Raw genomic sequence first — 14860 nt, 5'->3', positions numbered from 1 at the left:
GAAATTGGAATGAAAGAAAGAAAACATTGACCAAACGTAGCCGATAGTTGCTCAATACAGCCAGAGCCAGCGCTGCTCAGAGATCAGAGATGTTTTAAAATGCCGTATTTTAGCATGATAAAATTACTGATTATTTACATGGAGTCTGGTGGGTTTAGCGAACACAATTTTGTGGACTGTTATGTTTCAAAAAATGATCTTAATCTTTAACAGAAAGGTCGACCTCCTTAGAAATCCTTTCCATAATGTTGTCAGTAGCTCATTTTGCTACTGAGCCTGTCAGTAGCAAAATGAGCATTTTTATGAACGTAAATACAAGCTGGACAATTATCCTATTAACTTACATTGTAGCTTGTTTCTCTGCTGCCGACTGCAGCGATCTCGTTTAATACTGCATTAATGTCAAAGGAAACTTTTTCCTCAATAGGGAAATTTATTGTAAATTTATTGTATCCAATTATAATGAGTTGTTGCAGAAACAAGCCTGAAGCAATAAAACTAAAGCTGTCAGATAAATGTAGTTCAGTAAACATTACAACATTCCCCTCTGAGGTGCAGTGGACTAGCTACAAGTATGAAGTAGCAGCAGGGGTTATTCTAGGATCAGACCTTTAGGGGGGCTCAGCCCCTAATGAGAACAGCTCTAGGTCTAGTGTCCCCGTTTTAAGATTTACAAAAATAAAAACATTACGTGTTTTGGAGTTATATACGCTTCTGGAAAAAAAAAATGTCCCCGGATTTTGTCAGAGAAATCTGGTATCTTAAAGTCCCTGGTAAGTTCGTGACCACGCTTGTTGCAATCAATTGAAAAACGTTGAAAAATTGTTAAAGTAACAATTTTAACCATACATATAGTTTGCTCATTTCTGGATGTTATTGTTGTGCGTACGTTAACGTACATTTGATAAAACCTGCATCAGCGACGCAGCCATTTCTGCCAACTAACGGCAGGATTTCTTGAGGAGTGATAAGGATTTGCACACACAACAAGAATACAAATAAATATGTTACACCCTTTCCAAGACACTTTTTATTTTTATATTCTATATTGTTTTAACACTTCACTGGGACATTGTTGCAAATACAATTGTTTATCAGCATGGCGAGAGGGCATGAGATGGGAGGCTCCAGGTTACAGCCATAGAAAGATTTTTTTAGTTTGCCTATAATCTGCATTTATTTTACAGACGGAAATATTTTTTTAAGTATTTTATTCATTAGCATGATAGCCGAAGCGAGCTTTTACTTTGAAAAGTAAGAGAGCTATTGTTTAAAGTATTTTATTCCAGATGCAAGCTTTTATGTTGAAAAGTAGAAGCTCTGGGATGGCACCAGGCGGGATGGCAGAACTTTTTTTTTTAAAATTTGCCTATAATCTGCATTTATTTTATAGACGTTGGTATGATAGTCTGCATTTATCTTGTAGACATTTTTAAAGTATTTTATTCATTTGCATGATTGACGTTACTGTTTAGTTAAAAAAAACACCAAATATTTCAAGTATTTTATTTATTAGCATGATAGTTGACACAAGCTTTTACTTTGAAAAGTAAAAGTAAGAGATATTTTATTATTATTATTAGTATTTTATTTTGAAAAGTAGAAGCTCGGGGACAGCAGCAGGTGGGACGGCAGAAGCACTTTTTTAGTTTGCCTATAATCTGCATTTATTTTATAGACGGACATTTATTTTGAAAAGTAGAAGCTCAGGGACGGCAACAGGCGGGACGGCATGACATGGGACGCTCCAGGTCACAGCCATACACTCTTGGAATTCCAGCAAGGGGAAACACCTTAAACCTGCATTCTATGTGAATTCCTGCAGGGGGCGACTCCTTAGCCCTGCATTCTATCTCAATTCCGGCAGGGTCGACACGTGCGGTTGCAAAAGGAATTTAATTCCTGTAGAAGTCTGTGAGAAAGTGACCCACTTCTCACTTGATTTATTACCAAGGGAGTAAGCCTCTCCTCTCTAAGTGTAGCTACCATGGGGCCATTTTAATGCAACAAAGCCATCATCTGCAGTTAGCATTCCATTGACTGCCATTCATTTTGGCGCCACTTTGACAGTGAATAACTTTACATATGAGGCGTTTCAAGACTGTTTGTCCGTTGTTTATTTCTAAAGAAACATGAAAATGTATAAAAGCCTCCATTACCTTGTAGCTCACGTTATGGCTCCGTAGCAGACATTTTTGTAAAAATAGAATGATTGTGTCATAACCACGCCACTTGCTGTCGCGTAGTTGACAAATCACGTATTGCCAGGAGAAGCACGCAGACAGTTTTGACTAACATCAGCTGTTCAAGTTTAATTACTAACGATATCTAGCATGTTAGTTAACAGTAATTAGCCTGGGCCTATGTTATCTCCTAAGATATTCCTATGCTTTCCGTCTCTGCTGATTAGGAATGATTGAGATTTCTCTTGGCAGAGCCACCAGAAGACTTACATCTTTCAGACACGTTGCCCACATCTTAACTATGTTGTCAAGCTCAGTTGGAGGCTGTGCAGTAACGCCTAGCCATCACCGGAAAAGTGCTTCTATTTTCCTTCACTGGTCTCCGTCCAGACCAACGGGATCTGTTGGTCCACTTCTTTAACTGTCTGTTTATTACCTCAGTCAACATTTTCATAATGAGTTTATGGTCTTAATCGCTTCTGCAACACAGAATGATGATCATTTTTTGAATTATGGTCTTGTTGATTTTAAAATCTGCGATAAAGCAGGGGGTGTTTTAGGGCGTGGCTATGATGTGACTGACAGTGAAAGTGTGTAATGTAACGTAGAGTGTAAGGGCTGTTCCCTCACTCCTCCCTCTTGTCTAAAATCATCACATCAGCAACCAGGTTGGCTGCGCCCGTAACGGCAAACTTGATAACTCATAGCAATGGGTAACCTCACACATGCGCTGATCATTAATAGACAGTCTATGGTTATGAGCTAATCCTGGCAGATAATAATGTATCAGTCAACCAATTTATGGGTCAGGCTCTATGGTATTTACTCTCCCTCAGCTGTTGCTTGGCTCTTTAGCTGCCAGATAATTGACTTCCTCCCCAGCTAGCACTGTTGCAAACGGCATAGTCCTTTAGAGATTGTGTGTTGCTTTAGTTAAATAGGTTGATGTTAGACAAAACCCAGAATAAAACAATGAGCTCAAATTAGAGTTGGACAATATCCATGACATATCATAACAATAATGTGGGGGTTTGACCCCTTTTACATTATACACATTCATACAATGTAGAAACATATGGACTAATGCAGCTTCAGAAGTCCAACAACTGCAAAAGCAGTTTTACTGTATGTGAATGTTGGACTGTTCACTCAACATGAGCTCAACCAGTGTGTCGAATGCACAGTAAAAATAAGACATTGTGGTTTTCTGGACAGTTAAAACTATTTCCTGATCAACAACAGCTGGGCACAACAACTGCAAGCAGCATCTCAAAAGGTCTCTGCTTAACACTGCTGCGACTTCAACAGGCCCACACAAACATGACTCTGAGCTGTAAAGCTTACAAGTTGTGGCAAAGAGTCCTCTGTCACTTTTGATGGAGCTGGGCGGTGTGTTTTTGTGAAGTACTAGACACAAAGAAAAACGGATACAGGCTTCTGATCTGATTCTAGGCCAGCAAATAAGCATGTTCTCCAAAATATTTGATTGTTACATAATTTTGGTAGTGAAGTAACATTACTACTACATGTTCATTACAACATGTGTTATTATATCTTCTTACAACTAGCAAAATCCTAATTTCCCACCAAACAAACTACCCACTTGATATTTGCTTGACAAATAATACTAGGGCTGCTTAAATGACTACTTGAAGCTGAATATAAATCCAATAGTAAAAAAAAAAAAAACATTTGGAAATTACTATTCAAAAGGTGTTTTTTTTTCCAAATGTGTTGGCTAATGTTAAAGACAATGCTTTTGTCACGTCAAATCTGATGAGCAACAAAGTTAGCGGGAGTGTGCAACACAAGGCATTGTGAGATCTTAAGGCCCTGGCACACATCATGAATAAGCTTGTTCTAACTAGCATGAGGGTCCCTACAAGTAAACCAAAGTCTTTATAATCTATTGTTTTAATAAACTGTCTGTACGCTTACAAAGTTCTCAATGCTTGGGTTTACATGTAGGGACCGTCATTATGCTACCGTTGAAGTAGAGTGTTATTTTCAGCCTCATTAGTATAGAATTAGCAATTTCTTTTTAACTTACCAGTGCCCCAAGTACTAGCGTTACAAGCTAATTAGCGGTTTGCGCTAAAACTGTTTACATTCGATTAGCATGAAAACATATCCCGGAGAACAGTTGACTTGACACCCATGTGTTATTAACCCCTAGATTCATTTTGCGTCGGAATCGTCCTTCTAAAAGCTGTATTCTCATTACAATGACAATCTGTAAGAAACTGTTTTCTAATAAACCACTAAAATAGTAGTGACAGCACCGTTGGGCATAGTTATCAATGCCGTTAGCATGGTGGCTAACACTAATGTTACTATATTTACAACATTTTAGCTGTGCTTTTAAACATGTTGTCATTGTGCTAACCGACGACTGTTAGCCTTTACAACAGGGTCGCTTAGCTAATTGCAACACTGTGTGCTTGTGGATGAAAATGAAGGCAAACAAAGCAATTTGCCAGAAATACAATGCTCCATGATGTAATTGCCCCTTCTGGAGTAATGTTGGAAGCACGCTTGCAGATAGCATGTAGGCCATAACAACAACTACAAGCTAATACTGTCATTGGCAAGGCATATACCTGGGGAGTGTATTAAATACAAATAATAGGCTGAATTTGAGCATTAAATATTCATGTGTATATATATATATATATATATATATATATATATATATATATATATATATATATATATATATATATATATAAATGAACTTCTAATGGTATTATAGAGGAAGATGAACAGCTCTACGTCATGCTGTGGGATCCCCCAGGGTACCGTCATTGGTTCACTGCAATCCTTTTGAACATGTTACCATCTGTGTTATCACAATTATGCTTATGACAAATAATACCATAACATCATTTTTAGTGACTACATCTTAAACAAAATACTACTGACATTTTATTTGACTGGAATTTATTTTATTTTGCCGTAATAGATGTCTAGTTCATGCAGGATCCTGAATGATTGCAGGGAAACTATTAAAACACACCTTTCTTTTGTCAAGAAAACAATAAAACAATTGTGTAACCTTTTAGATGTGAACACATAGAATTCCCTCCTGTATACGAATGACATAGTACGCTGCACCAAGCTAAAATGGGGACATTTAGGGTCTAAATTTAAAGATAGATCTTTTTTCATAATGTTGATGCGTGACTGGAGGTCATGGCTATCCCCAGCATTTCATTCACCAGCGCAAAATTTGATAAAGCTGCATACAGCCCAGAAGCAGCCTCGGGAAGCATTAAAGGGTTAACGTTCAGGCGCGTAAATACTGTCCATTGCTCTGAAGGGGTTATACACCAAGCGAAACACAATTAATGAATGATCTCAGACAAGGAGAGTGCAACCGAACAGCAGGAAACATGGCAAAACAAAGACGAGTGCAGGGACAGACTTGTGTAGCAAGCACAAGCTAGACAAACAGGAGGGAATCTAATGTGATGGTCATAACAGGGATCATTACAGCTTAAGTACGGCGGGGAAAGTGATGAGTGGCGGCGGACGATACGTCCCCGTTTAATCGAAGTAAAACAACATATCCATTAGCTTTAGCTTAAAGTACTGCCAAACCTTCTCTGTAAACATTTATAAGTATATTCGTTCCCCCGCTTAACATTCAGGGCTTCCAGTAACGTTACGGGCTATTGTCAGCCATAGCTGCTGCCCGACTGGCAGGAAGGCTGCGCGGGGCTGAGCTCAGACTGACACTGGGGTCGTGATTTTCGACCGTACTCTGTAAAAACACCCGGTGAAAGCTCTGAGAACAACATTTACAAACAATATACGTAAATATCGGCCCGCAGCGGCTATGAAGAGGGGAGATGTGAGACAAATGAGCAGCGAGTGTGCCGAGACTTCCCCCGCTGCCCTCCGCTCGCTACGGGGACGGTTTAGTTGGGGCTCTGCGGGGACATTAAATACCGACCATACGTGCGATTAATAGACGACGCCCGCGCCGAAATCACTCTATAAACCACCAAAACTTTTTATAAGGGGAATCCGTTTTGTGTTATTCGCGAAAAAATGTCACAACCCCGATCGGCTATGCTTAACTCCGCCTTCTTCTTCTTCTCCAAGCGGCCTCTCTTCAGATGTAGACGGGCGACTGAGAGCCACAAAGCTGTCAAACGCACCGAGACCTCGCCATTTTTGTTTGTTTTAAACAAATGCAAACCGCCACAAAAACACCCCGGTGAGCAATCTAGCCTTACCTGCCGTGGAACCAGTCCTTGCAGGCATCACACTCGATCATAAACTGGGTCACGTCGTAAGGTAATCTGCAGATGCAATATACTGGTACAGTCGCCATGTTCAATTCACAACTACGTCGGGATAGACTGGGGGGGCTGCAGGAGGAACAACGTCCTGCAAACAATATGATCCAATATGATCTTCCCCAGAAAAAAAACCAGGGGCAGACCCGCCGGACACATGGACCTAAACGCACATCTCCATCACACCACGGCGTGTGGTTGAAACGATGGAGGCTCGTCGTAGCAGGCTTTCCTGAAATGCATTTTTCGTCTTATTATTATTAGTATTACTACTATGTGCATGCCCCCTGGTGACTGCACGGCACCGAGGCGGTCATATTAGCAGCCAGAAGAAAATGTAGCCTCGATGTCGTTGCTAAATAAATAAATAAATAAATAGAGGGAACGTTACGTCAGGCAGGTTTAAACAAGCGGAGCTCAAATCAGATGAATGAATGATCGGATTAATACACAATGTAGCTATATACAGGCAACATAAAAAGCCTTTATTAGCAGTTAGGCTGATTATTGTTTTTAGAAAAAATTCAAAAAAATCCCATTCTGTCATCAGCTCAGAGCAGATTCCTTAACTGTGACAAAATTACGTTTACGTGATATCAAATTGTAATCATTTTTTAATACATTTCAATATTTAATAATTTAAAATGTTTAAAAAATAATAATCTAAAGTGCTATAATGTATATTAAATTGTATTTAACATATATTATTAAGCATTTCATATTATTAGATTAAGACATATGACTCAATGTGCTTAAGTACATTGAGTCAAACATAAGTGTGTCTTGTCACAGGAGCACAGGCTCAGGTCTTGGATCATATCAACATTACACGCAGGTTGAGGCTGGTGTTTCTAGACATGCAGTTTTATATAGTTCAATAACAAATACAAATTATAATGTAGACTGTGTTGTGGTAAGTTGGCTACAGTTGGTGGCTTTAGTTAAACAATCTTGGTCTTAGGCCCTGAATACTGACTGGAAAATGACCGTCACATCTTACATTCATGCAGGGTTGCATTCATTCACATGCAGAGGCATTACAATACTGAAAGACAATTTGACAGATTTTTTCAATTATCTAATTGATTGGTCAAAACGAATCCTCCATGGCCACACAAAAGTTGTAACAGGAACTTTCTCCAAGTGATCTAGTCTCACAAAAGTCTCCTCTATAACATATAAAAAGTTCTTAGAAATCCAAGTAGTGGAAAGTATTGAAAAATACTGAAATCAGTAATGCCAGTTTCCCATGCACCCCAGGTTAAGGGGAGACGCTGCACGTGAATAGGGAAAATATTTGAACAGACAGATATCTCCATGGAACTTCCCCAGTTGATTACACAATACTATTTTATATTACAAGTTTTCTAAACTTTAGTTTAATTATGCAAATGAGGCCTTGTCTAATAGGTGCTAATTTGCATCAGTCATTTTCAACTTGGACCCTATCGTCCCCTGCATTGGGTTCTAAGTAACTGTGAACCAAAGTCTTTCCCATCTTTTGAAACATGCAGTCCAGTATTGAGCGAGAACACTGTTACCAGCAGCCACAAACCAGCTGCAATGTCTCAAGCTTAGGACTTTTTGTTATAGAGTACACATTTATGAGTGATAAGCATGTCAGATTTTCTGTTGCAATTTGTGGGACATTTACCTGTTTTTTTCTCACAAAATGCTTGTACAACTTCTGTCTTACTTGGTCCATTTCCAAAAAGCTTATGTATGTGGCCTGTTGGCATTTGCTCACTTGACTGCTTTTAAAAATAAATGCAGGATTTGATTATGCAGAAAGTCAGTGAGCAGGGACAAGGTCAAATGTGAATTCCTTCATGCTGTTACAGTATGAAGAAGGATAAATAAACAACCAACAACTGGTACTAAAAGAATATAGTTTTATTAAGCATTGTAGCCAAGTAGCCTTCAAATACACCATGCCACAATCCATCAATATTCAATCAAAGCCAATCGCAGTTCTTTTTTTTTTTTACAATCCATGAGTTAGGAAGAAAATGATCAACTCTCATAAAAAGGTAAGCTATATAGGCAGCTCAAGCAGGGACTGATCATTACTGGAAGATGAAAAGCTGAAAAGGAGAATGAATTCAAATATAAAAAGATGCTTGTGGTGTAGTAGTATGAGTGTGAAAACAATCTTACAATTCATGACTGGCTGACAGCTAAAGCAATGAATGAACGGTAAGTGGAGCACGATGCTTTCAGCTACAAAGAGGGGATTTCCATCCAAGCTTTTTATGTGATTTCTTTTAGATATGTGACTAACAAAGAAAACGGCAACAGAGAACAATAGTTTGTGGATATACTAATTCAACAGAGGTCACCAAAAGAATCGAGGTCAGAACAAATGTTCTACTAACAGTTAACCCATGTTAGGGGGGCCATCACTGATATCAGCCGTTTGTCATTAATGGCCACAGGACGTGTGAAAGATGGAAGAAACATGCATAACTACACACTTCTGAAACTCTGAACCATGCACAAGGCTTTTGTATAAACTGTAATACTACAGCTGCTCATCTGACTACAGAAACCAAGGCGAGAGAGAACATGTCCCTTACAGCTAAATGGAATGGCATGGACAAAGTTGCTTCAATACCATCTGGAACCCAAAGTGGTGACTATGGCGTCAATGTGTTACACTTTGTTTTCCATCGTTATACGTTTTGGGTTTTCATTTAGCAGTTAACGAACAAAACAAAAAAATCCCTACAGTCCCATGGTGATGCATCAACCATAAGAACTCTTCCAGATGAAAGCTTGTTGGAGCTTTACTGTTCTAATGAAAGAAAAGTCTCATACTTATAGACATGTAGAAATCGTGGCGATGGCGTGAACAACCCCTAAACTAACACCTGGTGTTTACTGAGAGGAATTCACATTTCATCTTTCCTCTAGCTCACAGGAGAAAGGTGCATTGACTGTAGACTCAAGTTTCCAGATATCTTAACCCTGTTCCATCTTTCATCCTTGACCCACTTTAGAAAAATAGGCATACTTTTTTTCTTTTCTAAGAAAGCGGCCTCCAGACCTTCATCTATCTATGGCAGCCGCTGTCTACATGTAGTGCATTTAAGTGAGAATTAGAATTGCACGTCTTGGAGTCACTGCTAAAGGCACTTTCAGGCTGGATGAGAGCACTGTGTTCCTCCTCGGCTCCATTCAGCCGCTCGGGCTCCTTGTTCTTCACGCCGTTCTCCGTGGTTGAGCCGACGCGCGGTGCACTGGAGGGTTTCCTCTCCTCTGCATTGGGCTTCTTTTGCTCCTTCACTGCACCATGTCCAGACTTATGAGCAGGCTTACTCTGGTACAAATGAAAGATAAGACATATTTTCATACTGGTGGCAAACAGTGACTTAATCATATGCGACATCCAGATGTGGGCTGTAAGTCCTCTACTGGTCTCCTGGTCCCAACACCACAGCAATCATTGAACGGGCCCAGCAAAGACTCAAGAGTGGGGCTGCACCATATGAAGGAAATATTTAATTGGGATTATTTGGACTGATATTCCGATAATTCATGATATTGGGAGGAATGATCCTTTTTCATTTTTAGATTATTTTTGGGTATTTTAGGCATTTATTTATATGAGACAGCTGACATGAAAGCGGGAGAGAGAGGGGGAACAACATGCAGCAAAGGGCCGCAGGGTGGCGTTGAACCTGCGGCTGCTCCGTCAAGGAATAAACCTGTATATATGGGTGCATGCTCTACCATGTGAGCTACCCAGGCGCCCGGAATGATAATTTTTGTATCATTGTTCTTACTGTCATTGACATTTTTTTAACTTAAAACATTAGGCTCTTTGGAGATGAGCTGCGCCTTGCCTGTAAAGTAAACTAGAGAAGGCAACAGTAGACGGAGGTGGTGGCAAAAAAGGCTGCACAGGAAGTCACAGAATCATTCACATCCTATTAGGCTCAATTCTGAATGAATAAAATGTTATCAGACCCAAATTTCAGCTGGTACACAGTCTCCAGACTGGAGATGATCTGTAATCTGCTCTTTAGTCTCTCCGATTTGTAAACGTCACTATCAGCCACACAACATATGTTCTGTACACAGTAAACCTTTAAATCAGACTAACAGCAATTAAAATCCCTCTCATTCAAAACCAATAAAAATGTTTTTATAAAACGTCATCATGTTGAGTCGATTCTGAACCAGGCGTTTCCCAGCATGCCCTGGCTCTTCCAGTCGGTGGAAAGCAGCTGCGCTGCCTGCACCTCAAAGCTGCGGCCCCCTTCATCTTGTAAGGTTACCATTGCCCACATGTGCACGACGTCGGAGCAAGTCGGGATTAAGTCGGACACAAAGCTACCCAGCATGCATTGGGCAGGCCTGGCTCATGTTGAACAAGCCTAATCATAGCGTGATTTCTGCGAGGACCTGTACCAAACAAAGATTCTCTTTCTGTAGTCTGTAGGACACGATTTCCCAGCTGTGACGTCTCGGCAGCACCACAATACTTCTTTCTGAATGGTTTCACAAATGCTGCGATATAGACATTTCACTGGTTCATATTGCAATTTCAACAAAATTACGAGTAATAGCGCTGCCCTACTCAGGATGCGCAACACCGATAAAAAAAAACTGCTGGTGGTCTTACAATCAAACAAACAAGTATCAAAAACTGAGGGGAACACGCTGTTGGAGGCTGTCCTCCTCTCCTACTCTCTTTCTTCGGATCTCGCTCTTCCTCTCCCTGAGCCTGTCTTTCTACTGGAGCAGCACTGGTTAAAGCCTGAAAATATTGTAAACAAATGAATGACATAACATTATTTTTAATAGGTTTATTTGATTCACAGCTGCTACATATAGTGTTTGACCTCGACAACCCAACTGCATTTTACCGCTTGCGACTAGATCACTTTCTAAAGCAGGCGCCATTGCTTGTTTGCTAAGGGTCGGGTCTCCAACATGAACACACTGACGACGTTGTATTCAGAGTGATTGTGTAAAAGTGTTCAGGAGATACCAACCTCTTGTCAACTTGTGAATTTTGCCAGCCGTCTACTCTCATTTTCAAGGAGACAGACACTGTGTGCATGGAAGGGAGCGGCTGTGTGTGTGTGTGTGTGTGTGTGTGTGTGTGTGAGAGAGAGAGAGACGCGTGGTGAGAGCAGGGAAAGGAAATGCATCTCAACAAATATGCTGCGTGTTTTAAATAGCATAAAAATAAAAAGAATAACAAAACCCAATGTGTGGCGGCTCATCCAATAGGTATGTGTTGTGTAGTCAAACAGCTGTAAGTAAGTAATCTTTGTAAAGCCCATACAGTCTATGTTGAAGCATCATCACAATTAATATGGATAACCCCCAGGTCTAAAAAGGGTTACTACATGTTGGGTTTTCCCCAGTTTATTAGGAATGTCCATTTCACCTGTGGCACCCTGGTCCATACGTCCCATGACTAGACCCACTCAATCAACAACAAAAAACATTTTAATCTTGACATAATTTTTTGTTGAGGTCATGAGCCCACTATGCACCCCCCCAGGCCAGCAGAGCCAGAGACTGCTGTGAATGCTGAGATTTTCCAATACCCAGACCCCCATAAGCTTCGCTGTGGATATTACTAATGAGTGAGATGGTGATTTAACAATTTCCCGAGAAGCTCACGAGACTTTATTGCTATTTTACAGAAAACTTCAATGAAGAAATAAGACTTTATTCAATCAAAAGTCACCAAATGAAAACTGAGCACTGGAAGGTTTTATATGTATGGTGGAGAGAACAAAGCGTTTTCTGGCAGTAGTTGAGACCAAATACCTTAAAGCGATGCTGTGAAGAAGGTGGAACAAAACTATCTTTCCATTAATGTGACAACACTGAATTTAAACATTGAAAGCATTATGGAAAGGTGACTGGTGGTACTTTTGTGTGAAATGGACTTATTCAAACACGACACCACCAGCATGGTATGGTTCAATTTGGGGTCTCTGAGAAAACCTGCTAAACATTCCGCTGTTATAACATGCAACAAGACAACACCTTAACCATGGAGCCATCTCTACGCTTAGTGAAGGAACAGGGATGAGCTGTACCTGTCTCTGTAGATCATTAGAAGAGCATTGTGAAGGCCCATGTCTTCCATGTGAAGAGTGCTTCTTCACTCACTTACCAGGTAGGTTAGCTGACTCTTGAAGGCTCGAGCGTGGTACCTGCCCCCCCGACCAAACGTCCTAATGACGGGCGTGGAAATCACACCTCTGGGACGGCTGCAGAAGAACAAACCCAAGTCCACATGGTTTACAAATAAATAACAGGAGACAGCTAAATTGTATCTCATCTTCTTTCTGTACGTACCCTCGATCGGGTCCACCAACAGACACCACCTGAGCAAGGAAGCCTCCTCTCCCTCGGCCGCGTCGGGTTCCCGCCCACTGGCCCACCACGGTGCCAGCTATTTCCAGCTTCCCACCCTGGGACGACATCCGCTGCAGTCCTTGTTGAGGAGGAAAAAACAATGGTGTTAATCTGTGCGCATGGAAATACTGAATAGATACACAGATGCCAAGTATGGATCTGTTATTATATATTCATTGGTCAGTTTGTCTGCTTGACAATCCCATTTTTCAGAAATAAAATTGAAGTGTCATTTTTCTTTTTTTTTAGATAAAAACAGATGTTGACAAACTTCTACAAATATGGACTAGGCAGTGGTCCCCAACCCCCGGTGGTCCGGGGGACCAATTGGTACCGGGCCGTACAAGAAATAATTAAATATTTCTGTTTTATGTATTGTCTGAGTCTGAACGATCTTTTATTTTGAAAAACCTTTTATTTATTCTCTCGGTTACGTCTTTCGCGCCAATATTGAACCCACAATCGGCAAAATGAGTAAGAAACAGACGTCTTTGGAAAGTTTCTTTGCGAAGGGGAAAAGGCCCAGAGAAGAGACCGGAGAAGAGCCCACTTCCCTAACTGACTACAGTAGACATTAGCTCAGACTGCTAAGCTAACTAACTAAAGGAGACATTAGCTCAGACTGCTAAGCTACCTGACTACAGGAGGCATTAGCTCAGACTGCTAAACTACCTGACTACAGGAGACATCAGCTCAAACTGCGGGACAAACAAACTCTAGTTCGATTCAACAGAAATAAAGGCTGTCAGTGTGAAAACGCCCTAAAAGCTACATGGTAAAATCCCCCACCCCAGACTAAAAAATGTTGGGTAACCCTCCCCTCAGCAAACAATAAAAAGACATGTGCTTCTAAGGCTGCACGATTATGGCCAAAATGATAATCACGATTATTTTAATCAAAATTTTGATTGCGATTATTCTCACGATTATTTGTAGATTTTAACCAACACAAATTTTATCGTCACATAGGCTATTTATAACTGAGAGAGGGAGTGTGATGGACGCTACTCACAGAAAGACGGCTGATCATTATGAACGGGTCCAGCACGGGTCGAATGGCGAACACACACGTGTGTATGAAACGTCTGTATCTTCACTGCGCTGCATTTTTATGAACTATGATATTCTCGCAATGGGTCACATCTCTGGTCCAGGTCCAGCAGCTCCGTCTCACATGCTGTTACTCTACCAACTAAAGTTAGTTGCATTCAATAACTTCTGTGTTCTTTGCCGTGGCGGTCGCGATGGCAGAGTTACCCGCGGAAATACTGGTACAAATACAGGTTTGCCCCTCATATTTAACAATATACAGCTGTGTTAATAAAAAATTTAAACTGTGGACAAATGTCAGAAGTGTGGACCGGTGCTGTGTGGCCGGGCGCGGAAAGTGAGACGAGAGAGAGAGCCAACACAGGCACGGCTTTACAGACGAAATGGATCATGTAACGCAAAATTAAACCTTATCCATATAACAGCATTGCAGCGGATGCGAGGACATTAGCACCGGTGCGTCTTAGAGGAGCTAAATGCTAACAGACGCTACTAGCACCGACTAGCACTGCTCACTGCTGTTGTCTGAAAAACAACAGACGGGACAAAGTGTTGCGTTTACTGTTAAACTGGTAAACCTAAAGACCGACGTATAACCAACTACTATGTGTTGAGTTTTCCTCCCGTTACTCTGTCCTCTGTGACTGTCTACATCTTGAAACTAAGCTGCACGGTGCAGGGAACAACTGATTGGCTCATGATCAGACGGTAGTAGCGGTAGATGCGCTATGCAAAAAACTTCAGCGTTCAATGAAATGACGCTTTAAAAAAACTAATCGCTCGATCACGCAAATTTGATCGTGGGAAGTCAAAATCGTGATCGCGAGTAAAATTCGATTAATTTTGCAGCCCTATGTCCTTCCCTTATTTTCTTCCGTTGGTCCATTCCATAAACACAGAACGGTCCCTTAAGGCGTTTTTCCACTGCTGGTATCA

At 40.8% G+C, this 14860-nt stretch overlaps 2 protein-coding genes across 3 annotated transcripts in view; both read right to left on the bottom strand.

The window, feature by feature from the left end:
* The window catches only part of phf2 (PHD finger protein 2), a 57034-nt gene extending 50158 nt beyond the window's left edge, over nt 1-6876 (bottom strand). Inside the window, exon 1 of one of the 2 annotated variants that reach the window (XM_032514876.1) lies at nt 6425-6876. In XM_032514876.1, the coding sequence (XP_032370767.1) occupies nt 6425-6522 (98 nt within the window). In that variant the 5' untranslated portion in view covers nt 6523-6876. The remainder of the gene's footprint in view (nt 1-6424) is intronic. The other variant, XM_032514875.1, reaches the window with a different exon arrangement.
* Nucleotides 6877-8361: 1485 nt separating this feature from the next.
* LOC116688689 (constitutive coactivator of PPAR-gamma-like protein 1 homolog) overlaps nt 8362-14860 on the bottom strand; it is a 29432-nt gene continuing 22933 nt past the window's right edge. The window contains exons 15-17 of the mRNA XM_032514877.1: nt 12815-12953; nt 12630-12726; nt 8362-9806 (exon numbers count right to left, since the gene is read on the bottom strand). Coding sequence (XP_032370768.1) covers nt 9540-9806; nt 12630-12726; nt 12815-12953 — 503 coding nt within the window. The 3' untranslated portion in view covers nt 8362-9539. The remainder of the gene's footprint in view (nt 9807-12629; nt 12727-12814; nt 12954-14860) is intronic.

This window comes from Etheostoma spectabile, chromosome 4, assembly GCF_008692095.1.
Source record: "Etheostoma spectabile isolate EspeVRDwgs_2016 chromosome 4, UIUC_Espe_1.0, whole genome shotgun sequence".
Lineage (NCBI taxonomy): Eukaryota > Metazoa > Chordata > Actinopteri > Perciformes > Percidae > Etheostoma > Etheostoma spectabile.
Note: the sequence above shows the minus strand (reverse complement) of the source record. Positions and strands in the feature narration are given on the sequence as shown.